At 36.2% G+C, this 25,784-nt stretch overlaps 3 protein-coding genes across 3 annotated transcripts; 2 read left to right on the top strand and 1 right to left on the bottom strand.

Moving 5' to 3' along the window:
* The first annotated feature begins 199 nt into the window (after positions 1-199).
* On the top strand, positions 200-8,177 carry LOC125863022 (uncharacterized). The gene is made up of 11 exons (XM_049543161.1): positions 200-499; positions 1,359-1,403; positions 1,787-1,843; positions 3,724-3,793; positions 4,098-4,139; positions 4,268-4,341; positions 5,551-5,621; positions 5,773-5,855; positions 5,994-6,103; positions 6,735-6,797; positions 7,889-8,177. Exons 1-10 carry the CDS (start codon positions 302-304, stop codon positions 6,795-6,797), a joined length of 813 nt encoding a protein of 270 aa, XP_049399118.1. The 5' UTR covers positions 200-301; the 3' UTR covers positions 7,889-8,177.
* A 1,526-nt stretch (positions 8,178-9,703) lies between these two features.
* Positions 9,704-14,774, top strand: LOC125861710 (casein kinase 1-like protein HD16). Its single transcript, XM_049541565.1, has 16 exons — positions 9,704-10,378; positions 11,217-11,348; positions 11,442-11,515; positions 11,626-11,695; positions 11,800-11,855; positions 11,965-12,036; positions 12,157-12,251; positions 12,394-12,460; positions 12,558-12,687; positions 12,768-12,986; positions 13,087-13,229; positions 13,297-13,471; positions 13,621-13,711; positions 13,805-13,962; positions 14,043-14,231; positions 14,335-14,774. The coding sequence occupies exons 1-16, from the start codon at positions 9,986-9,988 to the stop codon at positions 14,392-14,394; spliced, it is 2,124 nt and encodes a 707-aa protein (XP_049397522.1). The 5' UTR covers positions 9,704-9,985; the 3' UTR covers positions 14,395-14,774.
* Positions 14,775-18,251: 3,477 nt separating this feature from the next.
* Positions 18,252-25,659, bottom strand: LOC125863032 (uncharacterized). Its single transcript, XM_049543168.1, has 10 exons — positions 25,383-25,659; positions 23,528-23,610; positions 23,347-23,424; positions 22,850-22,962; positions 22,658-22,750; positions 20,646-20,735; positions 20,013-20,547; positions 19,277-19,482; positions 18,935-19,098; positions 18,252-18,494 (listed from the first exon to the last, which is right to left on the bottom strand). The coding sequence occupies exons 1-10, from the start codon at positions 25,499-25,501 to the stop codon at positions 18,359-18,361; spliced, it is 1,617 nt and encodes a 538-aa protein (XP_049399125.1). The 5' UTR covers positions 25,502-25,659; the 3' UTR covers positions 18,252-18,358.
* Between the last annotated feature and the right edge of the window lie 125 nt (positions 25,660-25,784).

Raw genomic sequence — 25,784 nt, 5'->3', positions numbered from 1 at the left:
GACAAAAAATACACTCAAATTAATTTGCAAACACAAAAACTATTTTTTCAAAAACCACATTCCATAATGTTTCAATTAAATAGAAAGGGGGTTAATCATACATTTTTAAACAATATGGTGCAAATAAAAATGTTGCATAAATATAAGGGTGCAAAAATGCAAATTACTCTCACGGGTCAAGTTCAAATCAAAACTGGGCATTTGAGTTCTTCCCTGTTCGTTAAAGCTTCAGCTAAATATTCAAATGAATTCTTCTTAGCATTTTGCAGAATCAGAAAGCTCATTTGGTGGATCTGCAGCTATGTCGAAGAACAGCAATGGCGGATCGAGTGTTCAACGAGATCAGGAATCTTCTTACGATCCAGTGAGATGGTTGAATCTGATGGTTTCGGAGCCGTATTATCTGTTTCACTTGCTAGTTTTCTTCTCATACATCCCTGTTCGTTGCTCGGCTTTCCAAATACTCGATCCTGCTCGCAATTCGTTCCTGCTTAAACGAGTATATACTCTTCTCGGCTTGAATCTCGTTTTTTTTTTTGTGAATAAAGTTGTTTTGTTTGTAGCTATATTGATACATGCAATGGCTGATGAGAATGAATTTGTTTGGGACGGTTGTTACCTATTGTATTGAATTTGTTACTTCAAATATGTAGTAATACACACCTGGAAGCTGGTTGGACTAACTATCTAATACGCAGCTAGGAAAATGGAACAGCTGATGATAGTTCAAAATAGAAAAAAAGGAACAACTTATTGTTAGTATGTGAAACTCGCGAAAAAGTGACAGTTCAATGTGTTTTTGACCATTTATATCATAATGTTAAATCTGTTGTTATGTAAAGATGAAAAGTGTCATTTTATGCAATGACTGGTATGATGGCTTTGTTACCTTATCCTAGCTGAACTATCACCATTTACTCAACTAGGTGTGTTTTAATACATAGATGGTGATAGTTCAGGTAGGAAAATGAAACAATTGGTGATAGTTCAGATAGATAAAGGTAACAACTGATAGTCGGAGTGTGAAACTCGCGCAGAAGTGATAGATCTGTGTTACCATTTTTATCATATTGTTAAAACTGTTGTTATGTAACAATGAGAAGTGTTCATTTATGTAACGACTCGTATGTAGTGTTGTTACATTTTTTTTCTTCTCATCTGCCATGATGAAAGACAAAAACAATACAATCTATCCAAAAACGGTACTTATCAAAGCAATATAGTACAATACAATAGGATACATTATGAAAGGATATTTCACAACCATGTAAACAAGCTGGTAATATACTTTTTTGAAATTCTGTCCCTCTCTATGCTGTCGTTATAGTCTTATTCACGATTTTCTGTTTCATTGGCAGGAGATTCAAGTCTTTGTTGCATACTGTGTCTTAAGTGTTGTGAAGGTAAATATTTAACTGATCCTTTTCCAATAAAAATGTAGCATATGCGACCTTACTTTTTTTAGTTTTATCTTCATATTTAGCTCATTCCTTGCTCATCCCAAAGACTTATGTTTTTTCACTTCAATAGGAGTTCATAGTCAGACTGTTCAGGTTGGAGTTTATCCTTTGATATGTATCAGTATCACCTAATTTGCTCAATTGGAGCATTAAAGGAACATTAAATCTTTTCCTTATCCTATTGAACGAACTTGTATAACATTTCCATTGCATACAATTTGCTGTCCAGCCCCTGAATGTTCTGTTGTTTGATGCCTAAAATTGTTACTTGAAAAGGAGAGATCTATACCTGTTGTTTTGACATTGTTGTTTACTTTGCACGACAGATTGTAAGGACAGAAAGCTGGGAATCCTTCATTCAAGATACTTTGTTCTTTGCTAAGGTTATATCTGTTATTTTTATGCTCTTCATCCTCAATCCTCACATAATTCTTCTCTCTTCATCATGATTTATAATTAATATGTTTGTGTTGACTGGATATAGCTATCTCTGATTTTCAAACTCTTTAACTTACCCAAAATGCCGGTAATATTAACCCCCATCTCATTTTGTTTCCCAAGATATTATGTAGAAAATCAGCTAGATTCTTCTTTGTGTGAGACCCTGCTTAGTTACTCCATATTTTAAATCGTGTTAGCTCAAAAATTGGTGATTAGTAGTACTATTTTCCATGTAGTTTCTTCATTTCAAGTTTGATAAAATAAATTGATGTCTAGTTTCAGTAAATAAGTAAATCAATATCCAATAGAAGAAACAAAACTAACCAGTCAATCCTCATAAGCCAAATTAGGTCATAATCATATAGGACAGATGTAGTACTAGCTGAAGTCAGCTCATCAGGGCTTTTGAGTTAAAGGAAGAACTAGTCGAACTTGTCTGAGAAAATATTATTGATTGTTGCACTACTTGCTTAAATTTTTTTTTTTTTTTGATGACAAGGGAAACCCGCAGCCGCTACCCTTTGAGTGCACACAGGGTAAAACCCCCGCTCCTATGCAATAGCTTGCAAATCACATAGGAGAGGTAAACCGCACTAGGCAAGCCTGGTGCGATGAGCTCGACCCAGAAGGCAAACCCCTTGCTTTCGCTGGCAAGGGGTTTCGAACTTGAGACCTCCAACATGGAAGTCTCAATCCACTGGGCCACCCCGAAGGGTTACTTGCTTAAATATTCTATTGAACTTTCAGCTAAGTTATGGCTGCTGAGGGCTACTGTGCGCTTGTAGTACGGTAACATTTTGTACAGTAAAGAAAATGACACCTCTTACATTGACCTATCATTTTTTATATCTTGAAAAAATTTATTGGGAATATGTGTACTTTCTTTCTAGAAGTAAAAAAGGAAACATAGTTCCCTTTATACCATGCACTTTAATTGATTTACCCTGCAACTTGAAACTGTTGTCAGGAGTGTGTGTGTAATATCCCCCACCCCCACTTCCACCCCCAAAAAGGGGTAGTTAACTAAATAAAAAGGATCACAGTAAAATTGGAAAATTGTTGCAATCATTTAAAACCTTAATTTTGCAAAAGGCCTTTATTATAGTGGGTTTCTTTTCCACATTATACCTTTAGGAATGAAAAGAAGTAATCTGTCAGCAGTTGCTTGAAAGAAAAAACATAAGAAAGAGCTTCTGTAAACATAGGATTAGTGCTACAGTGACCAATTGCAGTTTGTATATTTTTTTTTGTTGATAAAGTAACAATTTTATTGATGTTTGAGCTATGGCAGTTTGTAAACTTATAATGGAAAGATAAACTTGAATTACAACTTATGATACTTATAAGTCATAGCATTTCAGACTTTCCCCATGATTGGAAAAAAACATTGCAGACTTTCCCATATTGATCTTAGTGGTACTGGTTTGAAAAATTTAGAAATCTAAGGAGTAAGAACGAACATGGTGAAAGTGGTGTATTCAATCTATCTTGATCCTCTTTGATATTACACTATGCTTATACAAAAGAAGGAAGAAAAAACAAATCTGCGGCAATTAGCAGACTAGTCATTGCATTGCATTCAGTTAGTATGATATGTAGCAAGCAGAGAAATTCTTATTAGGAAATAAATACTATAAATAGGGTTCATCCTGACATTTCTCAAATTTCTATTCTTTGATTGTGCATACTTGGGCATCAAATTTAATGTTGGAAATCTGGTTTCAAATTTCATTACCATCTACAGCTGAGTAGTTCTTTATAGCTTCTGTTGAATTCTTGTTATTTACATTGGAATATTTAACACAAAATTGCTTCTTTACAGATTTTCCTTACTGCCATTGCTTTAGTTATGGATTATCACTTGGCTCTCTGGTATGCATTGGCATTTTTAGGTGGGTTCACTCTTTGTTTGCAGTTTCTGATAATGCTAGACCTAAAACTTGATAGGGAGGTTCAAAAGCACTATGATTGTCATAATGCGATGCATGAATAAGCATTATGAGAAATCTATCTATTAGATGGATGGCTTACTGACTTTCTTAGCCTTTTGCAATTTCGTTGTTACCCTTATTTGAGAATGTTGTTTATACTTGGTAATCTTCTCAGACCCCACTTGTGGGATTACACTGTATATGTTGTTGTTTATACTTGGTAATTTTATCTAATGCAGTTGTCATATCGGTTTCTTCCTTGCAGTAATACATATTATTGCACAACAGCCTCCATATGAAGGACTAGGTACTCTCGCTACTCCCATTATGAGGCTACATTTGTTTCTTATAGTTTTCTGAGCTTAACAGGGTACATGGAGTGACTTGTAAAAATAAAATTTAAGGTACACTGAGTGTGTAAATGTAAATGTCCAGGTTCTTCAAATCATTTGACACCATTGCAGTTGGAGAGTTTGCTTACTGAAGGAAATACATCACGATTTTGGCTGGTTGGTTCTCTGCAGTTTTTCATTGGTATTTTTTTCTTTGGAAAGGTTCCTTATCTGTAGTTTCTACTTAACGTTGTGCCTCCCTGAAGATAAGAACAAACATTTTTTATTTGTGGTGATTGTGAATGCTTAGGAGATTTGGCCATTTGGAAATACTCTTGAATGGTGTTGTGCAAACAGAAACTTACAAAAACCTTGGTTTGAAAATGTAACACATATTTGTTCTTCTACCTGATCCTGTCTGCTATAAAACTTTTTTTTTCTTTTGAAATGGTAAAGGTACTAGTAAGTCTGCTATACAAGCACTGTAGTTATCCTCTAATCCTTGTGTATTTGAGCGGAGAAACTTTTTAATTTATTTGGCTCCACAATGTGGTCAGCACTATGTTATTGTTAACATTATTCTTGTGGTACTTGTTAAATGGACCTTGGGCCTAACTCAACTCAAAGTTGGTTCATGAGGGGAGGATTGCCCAAGACCATATAAAGAGACCTCCGATCCTTAAGTGAGCCGATGTGGCCTCAAACATCCCCCGCACGCCCAGTACTGAAAATCTGGTGCATGCAACATATAAGATGGTGGCACCACATCGGGTAAATAATGATCGGAAAAGGCCTCACTCTAATACCATGTTAAATAGACCTTGTGCCTAACTCAACCCTAAAAGCTTGCTCATGAGGAGAGGATTCCCCAAGAGTCCAAGACAATATAAAGAGACATCCATTCCTAAATGAGCTAATTTGGCTCTCAACAGTCAACAGTACCTAATTGCTCTTTTTTCAATTTATATTCTTCCTTTTCTTTCAGTTATCTGGTACAGAAGTAAAACTAGAATATTTAGTTGAAATTCCTTTAATTTGCATTTAATGAATGGGTAGATGATGCTAAGACTAATAGAGTTAGTGTGCTGCTTGATTAGAATGTTTTAACTTCTGATCAATAAAATTTTTATTAGCAAATTTCACTATTTTGAATGACCAAATATAGACTGTTTAACTTGTAAATGATCATGTTAAAAAAAATATCATGTGTTACAAAGTTGCGTCAGAAAGTTGAATAGAAGAAATAAAGAGGATCTAATCCCACTCTTGTGTGTGTCATGTGGCAAAAAGAAAATGGAGATGACATGAAAATGACCTCTCTATTTTTTGTATACAATCTCTGTATTTCTGTTCCTTCTTATACTTTATGGTTGTCACCTTTGGCAGGTTGAATTTCGCGCTTTCTCCACATCGGCTTGCGTATGCACAAGTTCCTTTTTTCCAGAACTTTCAATAACGTGAGTGATATGCTCCATTATGATTAAAATTATTATTAAAACTTAGAGAGGCATTTTATGAAGTTGGTCATTTGTTCACCCAAATTTGAATTCTTTGAGAGTTTTTCTCTTTGTTGTAATGGCAAGTTTCTTATATATTTTCCTGAAACAGATACTCAAATACAAATTTATCTTTTGGGACAATTGATCTTGGACTCTTCCCTAATGCTGCAGAAAGATTTGGCATTTCTCTTGGTGTGTTATTATTTACTCTGCTGTTACATGTGTTATATGAACTGGATTTGTTGATTTTGTGGTGTTTAAGACTTTAAAGTGCTATTGTTGTTTCATTTGACTTTTCAATTGACTGGTTCATTGGGAGATCTTATCTAGGAAGCTTGAACCAACTTCCGGTGTACATTCTATTTGAGAATGCTGTAGAGGTTGCACGCTTTCCAGAGTTTGATTCTGAGCCATATGTTTTTGGTCCTACCATTACAAAGGTATTCTCTGCTACCACAAGGTGCAAGTGTTGTATTTTCCTACCCCATCCCCTGCTTGCCCTTTCTGTTCCAAAGCGAAGTAATCTATTCCTATTGCATATTTAAACTGTTTGCTTCCACTTTGTGGTTTTCTCCACTTCCATATAATAGAAGTATTCACCTTTTATCTTTCACCAATGTATTTCTTCACAATGCCTGATTGTTGACCTCATATATTTGTAGAGATTCAGATTTTTTCATACTTTAACAACAACCAGCTAGGGCGTAGTTCACATTTACAAATGATATCTTAGTTCAACAAATATATTGGATGTTGTGAATCTCAGAAATATTCCAAAATATGACTTCATTAATCCCTTCGTCTTTTAATAGATTCCTCTAAAAGTTCAAACGCACTCACAATCATGCCTCATGCTTTCTATGGCTATCCTCTGGCACTTGCTGTCAGTACTATATTTGTTCTGAAAAAATATACATAGCAATACCTTATTCCTTCTTTAGTGCAAATTTAGGTACTTGAATTTAGCATCTTAGAATCAGTTGTATCTTGTCTTTCTTCAGATTTCAGCGGTCTGTTGTTTATAAACGATGAAATTCTGTGCTGATGACATTTGCAAGTTCTTTATTGCAGAGACTTCTTTGTGGGCATTTTGAGCTTGACAAAAGACTTTTGGATTATGTAAATGGAAAATAGGTAATGGTGACCAGTGACTGTTTAAGAGCCTTTAAAGTACTTTGAATACCTCAACTTATGTGCTTTCCTTCACCGTGTATATATGTTTTTCTTTGCTGCTTGTGTTCATTCACATAACCTTATAAACTCACTGTTGCACAATGCACATCATGTTTTCTTGGATTCCTCGTGAGGTGGTACAATTCTCCTGATATTGCTATCCATGTGGTTTCCAGAGGATGTATTTCTTCTACTTCTAAAGCTTCGTGCTCCTATGTCTTATTAAGTGGATTGTAAGTTAGTCATCTGCACAAACATATAAATTTCAGCCCATTACTTTGCACATACCAATTAGAAGTACAAGCGACATTACCGAAATATATCAATGACTGTTTTTTCTGCATCATATATCAGACTGAAACTTGCTCATGACAGAGCTAGGTAGCAATTATCATGAAAATGAAAAAACAACAACAAATAAATCTTAATAAAATGTCGAAGTAGTTGTATCTGTAAACAAATAGTTTGACTCCATCCAACGCTATTATCTAATTCCTTGCATAGCAGTTAGTTCTAGTCCTCTTAAAAGTTTCCTTAAACCCATGGAACAACTCAATACCTTCGTTTCTATCTTATTTTCTTGCAAGCCTTTTTGTTCAATTAAAAAAGTTACATGCTGGTCGCTAGATAATGCGTTCTTGATCTCTCTGTCTCACCCTGTTTCCCATTTGATCATCAAAGGTATCTTTTTTAGGGGTTGGGGGGCATTGGTTCGATCAATGAAATGCTGTAGATCTATTTTGTCATTAAACTTAGGATCTTTTCCCGTTTCATTGCATTTTACCCCCAAAGACAAATGAATTGCTCAATTCCTTGTTTCATGTGTTGTTCACATACTTGGAACAGGCAATTTAGGTTGTCAAACATTGTTATTCTAATTCACAGATTTGTGAAACTACCGCTTGTTAGCATAAACGTTCTGTATACATAGAGAACTACTGCTTCACTGTTAGGAATTACTTATGTTAGCTTCAATTTTATTCTGATTTGAACCCTTCTAACATGAATGTTCAGTTAATAACCCAAACAAATGCATTGTAACATTCCTGCAGGTCAAACACGAAAGGTATTCGCGATCTCCCATTTGTTCGTCCAATCCCAATAGAAGGAGATGTTATTCGTTTTCACGCGGTTTCTGAAGATACTATTCACTCTTGTTCTTCCCACGAACTTCCTGCCAAAACTACAGGTAAACATGTTAAGGGTGCTAGATCAGACATGAATTTGTTCATTCCCTTGAGGGGTGAGGAGGACATGAAATTTGTTAGGAAATTGTTTTTTTCATTTCCTTTTCTTACATTAGGAGAACACGCAGTTTGTTCATAACTTTGTATTGAGTCAACCACAATATTTTGGAGTTCCACTTAGAAAAGCTCGAATTCTAAGATACTATAATGAAATTTCACTTGTAAAAGTTTGAATTTCAATATATTGTGCTTGAGAGGAGAACACGTAGTTTGTTCATAACTTTGTATTGAGTCGCCACAATATTTTGGAGTTCCACTTATAAAAGCTCGAATTCTATGATATTGTTATGAAATTTCACTTGTAAAAGTTTGAATTTCAATATATTGTGCTTGAGTTTTACATGTATAAAGTTTCGAACTCCATGACATTGTACTAGACTTTCACTATAAAGTTTGAATTGTATAAGCAAAAGTGTTACAGTTTGAAGTTTGAACTATGAATTTTTCATTTTCTTTGCAAAAATTAAAAACTCGAAAATCAATAATCAATATTTTATTGATTTAGTATATGACTATAACTTGGATCGAGCGAAGAAATTCTATCCATTCCTCATTTTCCTTCTCTTTGTATTGAGTCACCACGATATTTTGGAGTTCCACTTATAAAAACTCGAATTCTAAGATATTGTAATGAAATTTCACTGGTAAAAGTTTGAATTTCAATATATTGTTTTTGAGTTTTATATGTATGAAGTTTCGAACTCCATGACATTGTACTAGACTTTCACTATAAAGTTTGAACTATATAAGCAAAAGTGTTATAGTTTGAACTATGAAATTTTCATTTTCTTTGCAAAAATTAAAGACTCGAAAATCAATAATTAACATTTTATTGATTCAAATTATTGATTTAGTATGATTATAACTTGAATCGAGCAAAGAAATTCTATCCATTCCTCATTTTCCTTCTCTTGTATATAATAAAATATAAATATAAATAAAAATAAATAATAAAGTAAAAATATAATATTTGAAAATAATTTTAATTCATTAAGAAATCTTATGAGTTATGACCAAATGGTCCAAAAGAATCACTTATCTGTTATCCCTCTTCTTTCTTGTCGTATTATCATTCATCATCCGCCACGTATAATTCCACCAACAAATTAAATTACCAAAAACCGTAAAATTTTAATCAAGAAATTAACGAATAAGAAAATACGAGTTACGTAGGAAATGACTAAATGAGAATTAGTTACATAATTAAGAAAAAAAGGGAAAGAAAAATAAAAATTAAAGATAAAAGTATTGAAAATACTCGGAATTTGATACAAATAATTAGTTTTGTTCTTAAATTATTGTCTGTTTACTAAAAAGTCAAAAAGAGGTTGAAACTTTTAAACTTGAAGAAAATCTAGGAATTTTATTTCACTCATTTTGCAAGATTCGCATTAAATTTAGTGATATTTTCAATATTTTTCTCTATTTCAAATTATGTACTCCCTCTTTTCTAGATTTATTAAAAATCATAATGTCAATTATATTTTAATTATTATTCATTATAACTTATGATATTTTTTTTAGAAGTATAAATTTTTAAATTTATTTTTTAAAATTTGACTTTCGAAATTCGAACAAAGACTAAATTATGACTAGGGAAGTAATTTTTCTTATGAAACTAACGAAATGAAAGGGGAGATATCACCTCTTAGTTCATCACTTTTCGTCGTCTCTCTTGAGGCAAACCCATAGTTTTCATCGTTTCTCTTTTCCATAGATCTCCACAATTAACCTTTGAATTTTATCGGCCACCGACCGCCGGCGAGTTCCCGGTGCTCAGATTTCTGGAATTCCGATTTAGATATAGGAGATCTGTTGGTTGTGAAGGAGTGAGTTGAAGAAGAGTCTAGAAGGTGAGCTTTGACTGATGAAGACCGAGTTAGGGTTTTCACAACTTGATGGATGATCGATATGCCTCAATTGCGTAGTGGAGTGCGAAGAGGCCGTAAACCGACTGCTGCGATCGAACCAGAAGAAAACAACGATAACGAGAACAAGAGGGTTACAAGGAGAACAACTGTTGCACGGACTACGAGGCAGAGGGGAGCTGGTGGAATTAGAGTAGGAGGAAGGAAGAAGAAGAATACAGATAACGAGGAGAAGGAGGTTGTACCAGTAGGTGATGAGAATACTGTAAGGAGAACAGCGTCTAGAGAAGAGGATAAGGAGAAGAAGGAAGTAGAGAAGGAGGAAGTAGGAGAAAAACAGATGGATGAATACGACAGTGGTGGTAAGAGTGGTGATAAGGGTTTGGCTGCTGAGGATGAAGGCAGCACCGCTCCACTGCCTGAAAGGGTATCATTTTCTACTCATTCTCTCCTTTCAACAATTAGTCTGTGAAGTTAGATAACTGTCTTGAGTTTTATTGGATGTAGTTTTCAGTTTGAACTCTGCAAGTCACAAGGTTGCAGGTTTCTGGGTCTGTCTGATGTGTAATTTTTCTTAAACATCTATGTGGAAGATTTAATTTTTTTGCAGTAATGTAGTTTGGCCATAGATTTTGAAGTTGAAACGTGAAAATTGAGATTTTGAAGTTGAAACTTGAAAAATTGAATTTTTGAACCTGAAAATTTGAGTTTCTGAAGTTGAAACTTGGAACTTGAAAATTGAGTTTTTGAAGTTGTGTTTGGTCAGTTCTTGCTAACCTCAAATTTCATGGCCAGACGATGTTTGAGGACAAATTTTCAAAATCTATGGTCAGACGCTGGGTAGTGTTTGACTGTGGATTGCAAGTACTGCAGTTAGGTGTACTACTAGTTTCTACATTTTGTTCTTTCTGACTCCTTTGAATTTTATTGTAAGTCTAGCTCAGTGGGAATTTGTTTCTGTGGTCTTGTTTGGGGAATCGAAAGATAGGCCGAGTATGTGCTGGGTGTATATGGTTTGCTTGGTATGGTCTAGTTTTGGTTGTAACATCACATTCATTACTACATACACGCATGAATAGACACACACAAAAAGTTGTTCACTAACTTTGGTTTTGATAAATTTGCTTGCCGAAATTATGAATTCTCTAGTCCTGTCAAGGTGGAGACATGTTACTGTTGCTCTTCCACTTTATTTTTTCCCTAGTTTTACATTGATGCACTTGACTTGATTGTTGTTTTAAATTGTGTCCTTTTGCGTCCAATAGGTCCAGGTTGGTGGATCGCCAGCATATAGGATTGACAGGAAACTTGGTAAAGGAGGATTTGGTCAAGTGTTTGTAGGTCGTCGTGCGAATCCACCCAATCCACATGAAAGAACTGGCCCAGGAGCAGTAGAGGTACTTCATTACTTCTCAATTTTTTACTGTTCTATTTGTTGTTTGCTGAAGATGATTCTCTTTATTGTGATGAATTATCATTTCTGGCTCTAGGTTGCCCTGAAATTCGAGCATAGAAGCAGCAAAGGTTGTAACCATGGACCACCTTATGAGTGGCAGGTCTACAAGTATGTGGTCATTTAACGCTTGTTGCTCCTTCTGTTATCTTATTTATATTACTGATATCTGGTAATTAAAGATTTTCTAAGAGTTGATGCCCCTTTCCTGTTCTTTTTAGTGCACTTGGTGGCAGTCATGGTATACCACGTGTACATTACAAGGGACGTCAAGGTGATTACTATATTATGGTATGTCTTCTGCAGTTTAATGGATTTATTTTAATTATTTGTTTCAAGTTACAGTTGCTTCCAATCTCCTTTAGAACTGCTGAATTCCTGTAATTAAATTACAGGTTATGGATATGCTTGGTCCTAGTTTATGGGATGTCTGGAACAATAATGCCCACACGTAAGTTGTATTCTCCATCCTTGTTATTATAGAAAATGCTTATCTTTAAGCATATTTATGTTTTCTGGGCCTCATTTCCAGCTCTTTGGTTCTTATGTTGTCCATTTAGGATGTCTGTTGAAATGGTAGCATGCATTGCCATTGAAGCAATCTCCATACTAGAGAAATTGCACTCCAGAGGGTAAGTAGGTTATGCTTAGATTAACAGTTCCTACTTCCTAGTGTACTACATGTATGAAGCTGTTTTCTATCTTTAGGTAGATTGATCTGATTGGTTTGTCTGGCTGATGTTGTTCTGAAGGTATGTGCATGGGGATGTAAAACCTGAAAACTTTCTTCTTGGAACCCCCGGAACTCCTGATGAAAAAAAATTGTTTCTTGTTGACCTTGGATTAGGTGAGTTAATTGTAGCTTAGAACTGAAGAAGGAAAAAAACAATTTATTGTTGATCTTTCCCATATTCTCTCTTTGGTATCTTCATCATGCTCTATTCAGCATAATATGGTCATATGCTGATTTACCTGTTTAAATGGTCCAGCAACAAGGTGGCGTGATGCTTCTACCGGCTTACATGTTGAGTATGATCAACGGCCTGATGTCTTTAGGTACAATATTCAATAATTCAATTTGTCCTATCTGTATGTTTGGCTACATTTGTTTTGCATCTGATTCCACTGACTATTAAGAGAACCATTTCCTCAGAGGAACTGTAAGGTATGCTAGTGTGCATGCTCACCTGGGAAGGACTGGAAGCCGGAGGGATGATTTAGAGTCACTGGCTTACACGCTCATCTTTCTTCTCCGAGGCCGGCTGCCTTGGCAGGGATACCAGGTTTTCTTTTTTCTCAACTTATTTGCCGCATTTTACTTGTAATTGTTTCCTTCCGGTGACGTGATTTTTTTTCTGTTTAGGGCGAGAACAAAGGTTTCCTTGTCTGTAAGAAGAAGATGGCATCTTCTCCAGAAACTCTTTGCTGCTTCTGCCCTGCTCCGTTTAGGCAGTTTGTGGAATATGTTGTGAACTTGAAGTTCGACGAGGAGCCTAACTATGCTAAGTATATCTCCTTATTTGATGGAGTAGTAGGTCCAAATCCAGAAATCAGGCCAATCAACACTGATGGTGCACAAAAGGTAGGTATTATTTGCATACATCTGTATTCTATGTTTTTGTTGATGTTGAAGAATCAGCAACAGAAGTAGAATTTGCTAACATGTTTTTCATTTTCTGAAGCTTATTTACCAAGTTGGGCAGAAAAGAGGAAGATTGACAATGGAAGAAGAAGATGATGAACAGCCAAAGAAGAAGGTTCGCATGGGAATGCCTGCGACACAATGGATCAGTGTTTACAATGCTCGTCGCCCAATGAAGCAAAGGTATATACAGTTTGGAATCTCTTTGGTTTGAGCTTGAACAATGCAGTGACATTGTTTCGGCTTGCAGGTATCACTATAATGTTGCTGATATGAGGCTAGCTCAGCACATTGAGAAAGGAAATGAAGACGGACTATTTATCAGCAGTGTGGCATCTTCTTCAAGCTTGTGGGCGCTAATCATGGATGCAGGAACTGGGTTCAGTGCCCAAGTTTATGAATTGTCACCTTTATTTCTTCACAAGGTCTGTTATGCTCCAACGAGTGTGGTCTATCTTTAAGCATATTCAAATAAATTATGTTGCATATTTGCTATACCTCTAGCTAACTTATGCATGATTCAATTTACTCCTTCAGGCTTTATCTAATTCCCTCTGTGTATGTTTAAACGTAGGAATGGATTATGGAGCAATGGGAGAAGAATTATTATATAAGTGCTATTGCTGGAGCTACTAATGGGAGCTCATTAGTTATCATGTCAAAAGGTTAGTGAAGCTCTTGTAACATGCTATACATGTTTTGCACCATAATCTGTGAATTAGGGCAGACTAAACTTAGTTTTGTTTGTAAAATGTCAGGTACACAGTATCTGCAACAGTCATACAAAGTTGGCGAGTCTTTCCCATTTAAGTGGATAAACAAAAAATGGAGAGAGGGTTTTTATGTCACTGCCATGGCAACTGCAGGAAGTAGATGGGCAATTGTTATGTCTCGTGGGGCTGGGTTCTCTGATCAGGTTTTCATCATGGATTCTCTTTTGATTTTTTAGGGTCACTTGCTAGTGTTCAAATTTGAAATTCGGTATATAATTTGCAGGTGGTGGAATTAGATTTTCTCTATCCTAGTGAAGGGGTCCATAGGAGATGGGATGCTGGATATAGGATTACGTCAACTGCAGCCACATGGGATCAAGCTGCTTTAGTTCTAAGTGTTCCAAGAAGGAAACCTGCAGATGAAACACAAGAGACACTTCGTACTTCTGCTTTTCCTAGCACTCATGTCAAGGTTGTTTAATTAATCAATTATGTTTTTCTTAACAGGAACCACTCTATTTGTGATTTTTTTTACTCCGTGTTCCATAGTTAACTATTGATTGTGCTCACTGCAGGAGAAATGGGCAAAAAATCTTTACCTTGCATCTGTCTGTTATGGGCGAACTGTTTCTTGAGGCACCAAGGTTTGGCTGCTAATTTTCCTGGGTGCCATGTGATAACCCTGAATGTGCCTTGAGCAACATCCTGCATATTTTTCTAACTAATGGAGAAAAATAGATGATACTGTTTCGTGCTTGTCAACCCGGCTTTTCTTTTCATTTGGGGATGCTATTTGCAAAATCCATTGCCATCAATGTATGTGAATATTAGTATAGGCAGTTCTGGAGCTAGGATATGGGAGTAATTTACATAATGGTTAAAGATTGTACAGCTTGAACAATAATTAGTTTTCAGAGACGACCAAAACAGGATATTCTGTAGTATTATGGACCCTGCAATTTAATATTTTGTGAGGGATTTTGAACACTGTTAGTAATTTTATTCTCTATTTCTATTTTTCTTGCCCCTTCCTGGTTTTGGTTCATGTCAGACCATATATTATATCCATTAATTCTTCACAGCAAGTTTGTGCTGGAAATGCATTTTTACTTACTTTATGGTAGAACCCTGTTCCTGTTGTTGTATATGTTGGCTCTATCACTCCTTATGTGCATTCATGATCATTTTGGAGTTTCGGTCACTGGAAATTTTAATTTTCAGCACAGGCTTCCCTCCTCTGTCATACCTCGTACTACAGTAAACTCTTATTCTGAAGTTGTCCTTGTTTAGTTTATTGCACTTATACTGAAATAAGAGGTAGTTTGAAGGAAAAAAGGAGCAGTTGCAGTCTGTGAAGTATAGTTGTTTTCACCACCTGTACTATTGGAAAGATGGAAATGTTATGAATTTAGATAACATGGTGGGCATGTTAGACTTCTTTGGATTCTTATGTAATCTAACCTGCATTTTCTCTGTACTTTCACTGTATCATCTTGATACTGTTTTCAATAAGATCCTACCTTATCCAAAAAAAAATGGCACTTTGGTCACCAGACAGAAGTACTGTTAGTGCATGCACCCCCACCCCCCTTTTCTGTTGTCATCTCCATTATTAAAATTTTAGGGTATGAATACGTTAGCCTGCATTAGAGTGATGTAATAGGTATTTCCGGTAGATTAGCCTGCAAAAATGAAGTATTTGTAGGTCAGAAACTTCTCACAAGTATTTGAGGTACCATACTGAAGTGTACTCAATAGTTTATCGTCTGAAAAGATGCTTATTTGCAATATGTTGCATACCTGGTGCCGTAGGAGATCAATTACCATGTAGCAGCACGGGATTTACTTAAGATGTGTAAGTTACCAGTCTGCTAATTATTTTGTTGCCACTATTAGGATTTCGAGTATCTAAGGCTGTTTAGAAGCACTATTATTCTGGTGGAAGGTTGGTCTGTTGCCCATGCTACTTCTTTTTTACTTGAACTGTATCAAAATTTTCTGGATTTTGCTAGATGCTACCTCCCATAGTATTTTTGCTAGATTTTTAAAATAAATGCTCTTGAGATAAACATTAGAAAATAAGTAAGAAATCCACTAGTTCTCCAAGATAACAGTTTCTAGGAAAATATTTTACTTCATACCAAACACCAGAATATATCTAAATTCGCGTGAAAGTGGTCAGCTTATGTCATATGATATGCCAAAACATGAACAAGCTCCTGCTCCATTTAACATTGATTAATTCAACCTCGACTAATTCAGTTCTCTTGATCTGCTTGTTGGTCTACTTTACAAGTTTCTTAGAATTGTTTTTCACTGCTGCATCTTTGCTTCAAACTTATAAAGTAGACCAACAAGCAGATCAAGAGAACTGAATTAGTCGAGGTTGAATTAATCAATGTTAAATGGAGCAGGAGCTTGTTCATGTTTTGGCATCTTTGCTTCAAACTTATATTGCCTTTTGTCATGTGTTTGGTATTTTCGTGTGATTCTTGGGGGTGATATCAGAGGATTCTGGAATCTGCAGAGTTCCCTATCAGAGCTGATATACCCACCCCTCCCCTTTCTGGAAAAAAAAGAAGCTTTTTCACAAAGCATTATCAGCTGGTCAGTCATGTGGTGCCCGGGTTCTGATGACTACGGGGTTTTAGGTAATGCAAATGGCAGTTGTTTGCACTTTTTGTTGCAGGAATCCTTTTTATGTGTTTATGCCGTCTACATGGTGAAGGGGAGCCTTGGAGTAACTGGTAAAGTTGTTGCCATGTGATCACGGGTTCATGCCTTGGAAACAGCCTCTGGCAGAAATGCAAGGTAAGGCTGCCTACAATAGGCCCTTGTGGTTGGTCCCTTACCTGGACCCTACGCATAGCAGGAGCTTTAGTGCACCGGGCTGCCCTTATGTTGTGTACACGATATTCTATCTTTTGTAGTGTGTGCAGGAAATTGTGGCTACATTGTAATGTCATATTCTTTCCAGAGTCCACTAACCAATTTTATTTGGGTGGTAGGTGTCTGCCTACCTGTGGCTTAACGTGGTTATGATAGCTGCTAATCCGATGAGAGTTGTTACCAAGTATTTGTGGATGAACTTAATTTGTTACTTGGAAACCTGTCTTTTCTGTGAAGGGTGGTCCAACTTGCAAATGCAATCCTAGCCTTTTTCTAGTCTTGTGGTGTGTCTTTGTATTTAGGTGACCCCATGTCAATTTTGGTATGCACAGTTCTGTGGTGTGCATAGATGCGTCTCTAGCTACATCTGACGATCGGCTGGAGCTGCTTTCGCTTCCCAGCCTCAGAATATTTGGAGGATCTAGTAATAGATAATACAGATGTCTCGTGATAGTTTGTTCTTCATCAAACTAGTGCATAGCTCACTTGGATGGAGCTAAGGTCGGTAGCTGTTACACTTTGCTTGTGGAAGGGTTGATGGCTTGGCACTCTAAGGTGTGGCTTAGTGGTCTAAAAGAGATGTGCGCGACATCATGTTTATACTTGAAAAGGTTGGAGGGTGGAGAAGGTGGGTTGGGGTGGCGGGGTGATGCCTTATGGTTTGCTCTATATTTGGAGGAGGGAAGGGTGTATGTAAACTTTACCCCTATCTTTGTAGAGTAGTAGAGAGGCAGTTTCTATAGACCCTTAAATATGAGTGTGGCCAAATTTCTCATTATTGTGTTCTCTATTGTGACCACATGTTTTCGGATTCGAATTATCCATACCTCGAGTTTAATTATAATCTACTAAAGAATCATGTGTGGGTTCTTTTCTTTGCAGTCTTTTCTAGCACACTTTCCACAACGATGATACTCCATAACATTTGTAACTGAAGTACTTATTAGTCATTGCCCCAAGCAACTAACGTAAATGTTTTCTTAGTAAAATATTGTTGTAATTTTATCTCGCAACACTCTCAAAACTGATATGCCAGCGGCAAGCCAACGTAAATTTTAACCCAAACAAAGCTCTAATATGTTATAAAGAGAATGAATTATTACAACTCAGATTAGCTNGGGGGGGGGGGGGGGGGGGATGATGCCTTATGGTTTGCCCTATATCTGGAGGAGGGAAGGGTGTACATAAACTTTACCCCTATCTTTTTAGAGTAGTAGAGAGGCAGTTTCTATATACCCTTAAATATGAGTGTGGCCAAATTTCTCATTATTGTGTTCTCTATTGGGACCACATGTTTTCGGATTCGAATTATCCATACCTCGATTTTCCTAGTGAACTTGTTTAATTATAATCTACTAAAGAATCACGTGTGGGTTCTTTTCTTTGCAGTCTTTTCTAGCACACTTTCCACAACGATGATACTCCATAACATTTGTAACTGAAGTACTTATTAGTCATTGCCCCAAGCAACTAACGTAAATGTTTTCTTAGTAAAATATTGTTGTAATTTTATCTCGCAACACTCTCAAAACTGATATGCCAGCGGCAAGCCAACGTAAATTTTAACCCAAACAAAGCTCTAATATGTTATAAAGAGAATGAATTATTACAACTCAGATTAGCTAGGCAAGAGCTATTATTGAAGTACAAAAGCTCTAAAACAGAAGTTAGCATTCAAATTTACAAACCAGGTCGACGAATACCATAGCTTCAACGTGAATCATCAGCAACTTGGGAACTTCGAATGCCCCAAAATGATCTGGGTTTAAGTTTCTTCTTTGTAGCAGTAAAAAGCCATCCCAATTGAGTTTCACAAGTGGCACATTCAGCGATTGACCAGGCATACCTACATACAACAACGTCATTCTTAGTTATCAAATCTCTTCACACCGAGATTTCGTGATATAGCAACTAAGAGATCATATCTTATTGCAACAGAAACCAGACATGGTTGCAATTAACCATTGAAAAATAAATCACTATACTCAATTATCGATGTCCAGTTGCATCGATTTCCATTAAATGCAGGGAGCAGACTACCTTCTCATGTTGCAGATGAGTGAAAAAGAGGCTAAAAACAAACCATGAAATGTTTCTAAGTATAAATCACACTTCTATCACAACTGATGTCGAGCAGTGAGTTCTTCAACGTACTCTCATCTGACACCTTAGTGTGATTAGTAGTATCCCACTACTCATGCATTTCGTCAAATAAGATCAAATTATGGAAATGATTGACACAAGACATAGTTAACCATAAAAATCAGCCAAGTGAAAATAACTTACCCAGGAAACCAGCTGTATTCTTTAACAGGATTTCCAATAACAGCCAACCCGTTTGCTTTAAATAGTGTCATTATCTCATGTACATAACCATGTGGATTTACGTAAGCACCGAGAGGGCCTTCACTAGACATCACCAACATATTGCTCCGTTTGGCAATTAGAGTCTATGAGAAGGGAGACATACAACAATTAGTGACACAATATTTAACTTATTTAAAACAGCAGATTAGCGTTAGTGTCGTTTTCCACATCACAATTAGTGTCCTCGAGAAGGGAAAAATGGAACAGCTAGTGACACAATATTCAGTTATTTAAAATCAGTAAGCGTCATTTCTACATTACCTCACAACTTCTACACCGAACACAGTCAAAACTCTCAAGCAATTCAATTTCCCGTCTCAATCTATAGGATATTCCATCAATCTCCAAAAGCTCTTGCCTTGTTGATTCAGACACGGGCATCTTACTTGCTATATGAAATGAAAGAAGATCTGGCTTCGTTATGTAACTGTCCATGCTTGGGGCCCTGACTATCTGCTTCCATCGACCTGCAAAATTTCAACTTAATATTAATATAACCGTCTCAATTCTACGGATAATGTAACGTCTTACTCAAATGACCCCCTTGAATCAAAGCCGAGAAAACACCAGAAGAATAAATTATCAAAGTGCGCTCGAGACCACAAACGTACTGAGATTAACAGAGTGAAAATAGTTCACATTTTTATGGATTAGTCTATCCATGATTGTCGTCAAGAAATCAGGCGATTTCCATCTAAGACAAGTTGATAGCTCAGTGTTAAGCAAAGAGAAGCCCCTCTTATGGCAAGATGGAGGAGACAACACATGAATAGCATAAACCACACGTAGCATGAGTTAAATTTCAATCCGAAATACCCAAATTTTAGCATATGTAATTTCTCTAAAATGATTTTATGAGGAGAAAAGGAAGAAAGGTATTTTCACCATTATTTCAATTTCATAACTGCAGCTACTAAAGAGTCCAAACTAGTGTGACCAAATTTGGAACATTCATCATCCATAATTTTCTAAAAGGAGAAAGTGAAGACCACCTGACCTGCTGCCCTTTGAGCAAGAGAGTATGAATCGTACATCTGGTAAACCCAACCGGGCAAAAAGGCCCTTGGAGCTTCACGAAACTGGTTTAGAGAATACTTTTTCCATGTGTTGTCTGTTGGCATAGACCTTTTTCCTAAAGCAAGCTTCACACCATCAACCTCTTGGTTTTTCCCCGCGCTGAATGACCTTCTAAAACTATCAAAAGGAGATCTCGCAGGTTGGATACGAAACTGCTGTTCAATATTCTCATCGTCACTGCTCGCCGACTCATCAAGCATATCACAAGAAACAAGAGCAGACTGGTGCAACCTCCTTTCTGTGGGTGAAAGTTCACTTTCAAAACTTTCCTCTGACATTGCATCCGAATCATTTTCATTCCCAAAGCCATATTGGTCAGCTCGAGATCGATTTATCGGTGGTATTTGACTATGTACATTAGATCGGAAGATACTTAATGGTGTTAATCTTCCAACAGCCTCTCTGGGTGTTCTCAACGGCAAATCTTCTTTGACAATCTGTACCTCCCCACATGGCTAGACAAAAAGATGCAACGGAACATGAATTTATGAAGATGACAAAATTAAGGATACCTTTTTAAAAATAAATATAATAGTATGTGTTGTACACTTACTGATCCCTCCACATCCATCCAGCGGCGCCTCAAACGAAAACGTTGTTGCCCACGAGTTACAACATTCACCGAACCATCTTCCAAGTGCCGCTAGAATCAGTAATGAATGCTTTAGGCACCTTGTAATTTTTTGTTTATTTAGGATAGAAGATCTTCCTGATACTCTCCTTTTATTTGTAATTAGTAAACCTGTAACAAGTTGTGGCAGGTTTGATTTTTTTGGAATATAATACAAGACTGTTACCTTCTCAAAAAAAAAAAAAAGAAATCAACTTGACTAACATATGTTGGCTGTAGGAGAAGTAATAATTCTTCTGGGAAAGTTAGGCTTGTACCAAAAACATCACGTGATAGTGTCAATGCTCTGGAAATGCATTGCATAAAATAAGCATGACTTTAAATTTATGAGTCATAAAAATGTACTAATTTGCCTAAAGACACCAATCCTTTTACTTAGTATACCACTTATCTATTAACATAGGCGTAAATATACCTACAAGATGCCCATCATATAATCACAAAGAAGATTTTAACCAAAGTCACTTTGACAGCACCAAACATCATGTACAAGACAGTATGTTATTTTTAATTTTTAATTGTATCATTGTCTTGTTTCAAGAAAAGTAAGGCAAACAGCCATGCTATTTTTTGTGCTCTACTTACTTAAAAGAACGGAAAGAATTTTATCAAATATAAGTGACAAAAATATTATATCAGCTGATATCATTATGTTTTATGTGTAAGAAAGCTGAGATTACCTTGACCATTCCACATGTACCAAGTATCTCCACCCACCAAGGCTTAGCAAAGGGGAAGAAATCACCTGGGTTTATGGTACTATATCCACTTCATTGACCAGTAGCCCCATACCCTTGGGTGCTAGCAAGGTCCTTATATATATCATCAATTTTGTAATGGAAATACCTTATTAATGTGACAAACTCATCCTTTATCTGAAGTTACATTCATTCTGTAGCAGAACAAGTTGTGTCAAATTTTAGCCACTTTTTAGATCATAATTGCAGCAATGCTCACCCCTTATCTAACTTACATCAATCTCATAATGGAGCACCTTCTAACAGTCCCAAGGTTCATACTATTTTAAACATAAATCATTTCCATATTTCAGTATGCATGCATTTTGTAATCCACACTAAACAGCTTTCACTGGAAGGATGTATATATTTCAGTTGTGTCCTTTAGTTACAGGCAAGATCATCTTTGATATAAAATTATCCTTTAGCACTAACAATCTGCTCCAATATTGGAAGTCCTGGTTGCTATCTTTGGGGCATTGGAAACTTCTTCCAGCTCCAAGGAAAATTCATTAATTGTTCATAATTAACTTGAATGTTTTGTAACAGCAAAGATTACATGGGATCACTTTTGCTCCAAAAAAAAAGACAAGATAGTCTCTTCCACCAGTCTTCTGACTAACACAAATATATAGGCAATTAACTCTAAGCTTAAATAACCCAAGCAACCATGAGTGGTGACATCGAAAGCACAGAGGGAATAAATGAAACAAATACAACTCACTCATGCAACTAACATATACAACAGAAAGAAAAGAACTTTAAACATTGCTTTTACCATTTTGAACTTGCCATCAATTAACTGTATGCACCTCGTAAATTCCCACTTCACAAAAGAGGGATGTATTACCAAAAAGATTTGACAATACAGATTTGATCTGCTTCTAGGACAAGTTTTTTTCAAATAAACCAAAACCAGGAAGCTCCAATATGTTCTAATTTAGATTATGTCGAACTAGAAATTCTTCCTAGACCCAGAAATCTTTCAATGTTATACCAGTCACGAGAAATAAATGTGATCTGCAAAAAATCTAGTAAGAAGATGGAATGTCACAAAGCCAACATGAAATTTCTTCTTCAGAAACAGTTGAGATTCTTGTCTACTTATTAACGCTCAGAAACATTTCTACCAGTTTCTAGGAAATATAATCAATTAGACTATAAAAGGACGGAGGATCCACAAAATTAACTATCAACAAAGGCAGAGGATTCAAGTTCCATTACCTCAGCAGTTGTACCGGTGGTTGCAAGTTTCATCCTACCATTATTTGGATCCTTGTAAACTCGGATCTGGAATAAATTTTTACCATCAATCCCACTCAAAACTCAAAGAGAAACAAAATCTAGGGAAAGAGAACAAAACATCAGTGCCATTAGGCATCCACTTACCACGCCGATCGTGTAAGGAGCATCAACTTGCCTCAGTGCTCTTTCAACAGAAGCTATAAAATTAGGCTGAATGACTCGCAAAGGAAGTGTGGCCTCGGGAAATAAAACAACTCCTGGAAGTAAAATAAAGCACATAAGACACTGTGAAGGATGTTAAACTACCCAAGACAAACACACATGAGTTAACATTTGCTCCGTAGAAATCTGAACTCTGAAACAGTTGTTGAGCTGAAAGAAAAGTTTACACACTAATTTGGGATCAAGTAACAAAAATACCATGTATTAATGGTAAAAGATTCATGCACCGCTGTCACTTCTCAAACTACAAAAATATAGGATCTAGTTGAACTCACAAACACCATGCAGCAGTTATACCTCACATCTACAATTGTACAAACAAGACAACGTGTTTCATACAGTTAATGGTCATATTTCCTTTTCCTCCATAAATATTTTTAATTGAAAAAAAGACAGTCCAAACCGAGTAATAAATTTACCTTCAAGATAGAACAGAGGAACATTTAAGACAGCTCCTCCATCCAAGAAGGCCAGCCTGTTATGAGTATCTTCAACATCTGACACAAGAAAATGTTTAAAAAATAAGTCAAATCACATGAAAGTTGCATCATCCCAAAAAAGTAAATGAAAAATGAGAATGGAAGAGCAGATTACACCTACCACCAAGGTAAGAATGTAAGGCAGCCAACGAGGTGTTGTAAGTAAATTCACCAGATGCAGATGCTCCCCCCGAACTACGGTAACTACAATCAGAAGCCAAGTACAAAAAAAAACATTTCTGGTACTTTTAGTAAAGAAATTCTTGATTGATACTTGTAATGAGAAAATGAAAATCCATTAGATCGCATAGCTGAAAAAGAGTAACTCCCTCCCTTTCATTTTTTATGTGGCACTTGTTCCATTTTTAGTCTATTCCAAAAAAGCATGACAACAATTTTTTTTAGCAATCGTGGTGTCTGGGACAGCTTGTGAGCACCTCGACTAATTCTATAGATGCATGTCACCTCCCACCTGCAACAGGTACTATGTAATTCTATCCACCAAGGCTAGGACATATGTAAGAAATCACGTAGTGTTATGTCTCTGATGGAATTTACACCTGAGACAATCATAGTTCTCAACCCACTTTATTGACCACTAGACCACGCCCTTGGATGCAAAAAAAGCAAGCATGACAACTTTCCATATTTGAAAATTCTTCAACTTTAAACCTCTCATTTGACCTTTAATGAATTCTTATAGCCATCAAAATGTTGTGGAATGTCTAACACTGCAGTTCCAACTTCCAGGGTACCATTAGTATGTCATATGTGTGTTCTTTCTTGAACTCCACATCCAATTAAGCACCGACATATTATAATCATAGGGATTATTAGACAAAATATATTGATCAGCACATTGGGGACTGTGTTAGAAGTATCGGACTGACAATCCTCCAACTTATATTTGGATATATTAGTTTCTTGGCAAACTTGGATGCACCTGAACTATCTGCTGAGATTTGAACGTGGTCTTGTGGTTTTGGTCCCAATTCACTGTACGCTAAACCACATTCTTCGGTTCCAACTAAAGTATAGTTCTACATACTTTGACTACTAGGCATAAGTTACTTATAATCTTTCAAGTTCTTATAACCCCCCCACCCAATTTTATTTTATTTTTGTTTACCGATATATGTTTGAACATACACAACATGATATTGCATTGATGTAACTATCAGACACAAACCTATGCAAGGAACATGAAAAATCCATCCTATTTTAAATGATCCAAAGATAAAGATGTATCCCTCCAAAAAAAAAAATGAAGTAGATAGGTAGCACTAGACAGACTAGTTTATAGGTGACAAATCTAGAGGTAAAACAGAAGTGATCTGAATAATGAACAAAGATCTCTCTCTTAAATTCTTCTCTTACTATGATGATACCTACAGTCCAAGTAAATTTCTAAAAGGCACAAAAGTCATCCCAATTCGCATAAGAGAATAGACATACTTCTAAGTTCCCAAGTCATCCAATTGCCAACATTTCACTTCTCTCTCCTTTATTTGGGTACCCAAGCAAAGAAAACTAATACTACAATTTATGGAATTTTCGCACCCCCAAGGGTGTGGCCTAATAGTCAATGAAATGGTTGAGCACCATGAGGTCTCATGTTCTTCTCATTTGCTCTAACCTTGGTGGACAAAGTTACCTGATACTTGTATACTTGTAGCTGATGTGAGGTGATAGGTAACCCGTGGAATTAGTCTAGGTAAGCACAAAATGATCCGGTTTCACTTTCCATTTCCAATTTGCAGATACATGATATGATATAGATAAATTAAGCATATAAATATCTCAAAAACTACTCCAATCTGAAAACAACAAAACCACAAGGCTACAAAACATGCAAACATTGATACCAAAAGCCATAATACACTGATAATAAATCAAACTAAAAACCCTAAAAAATACGATCACCACCCAAATTTAACAACAAATCAAAATGCAAAAGTAAAAATGTATAATTTTACTTAGTTTCATCGTCTGATGATTCTTCATCGACTTCTTCAACTTGCAATTCCTCCGATTCAAGCTCCCGTATTTGCTCCATTTGATACCTTTCTCTCTCCAGAATTCTATCGTCCTCCATTTTTTTCTACCTCCGTTGCTTCTCTGGCGTACTTCGATTCAGTCCAAAATGTTACTATATCATTTTATGCGAGTAGATACATAATGAACCTGCGAGATCCTTAAAACGCCGTTTGCAAGTAGCGGCACAAGTAGTTAAAATCAACCGCGAAGATAACGGAAGTTTAACGTTGAACTCGCTCAACATTATTGGGTGCCCGAATAGGAGGACGAGATATCTAATTAAGGTTCAAGTAGTCTCATCATCATTCATATTATAATCATTTATTAACCTAATATTCGGT

This window comes from Solanum stenotomum, chromosome 4 (assembly GCF_019186545.1).
Source record: "Solanum stenotomum isolate F172 chromosome 4, ASM1918654v1, whole genome shotgun sequence".
Taxonomy (NCBI): domain Eukaryota; kingdom Viridiplantae; phylum Streptophyta; class Magnoliopsida; order Solanales; family Solanaceae; genus Solanum; species Solanum stenotomum.
The sequence above is the reverse complement of the archived record's forward strand: the minus strand, read 5'-3'. Positions and strand labels throughout refer to the sequence as shown.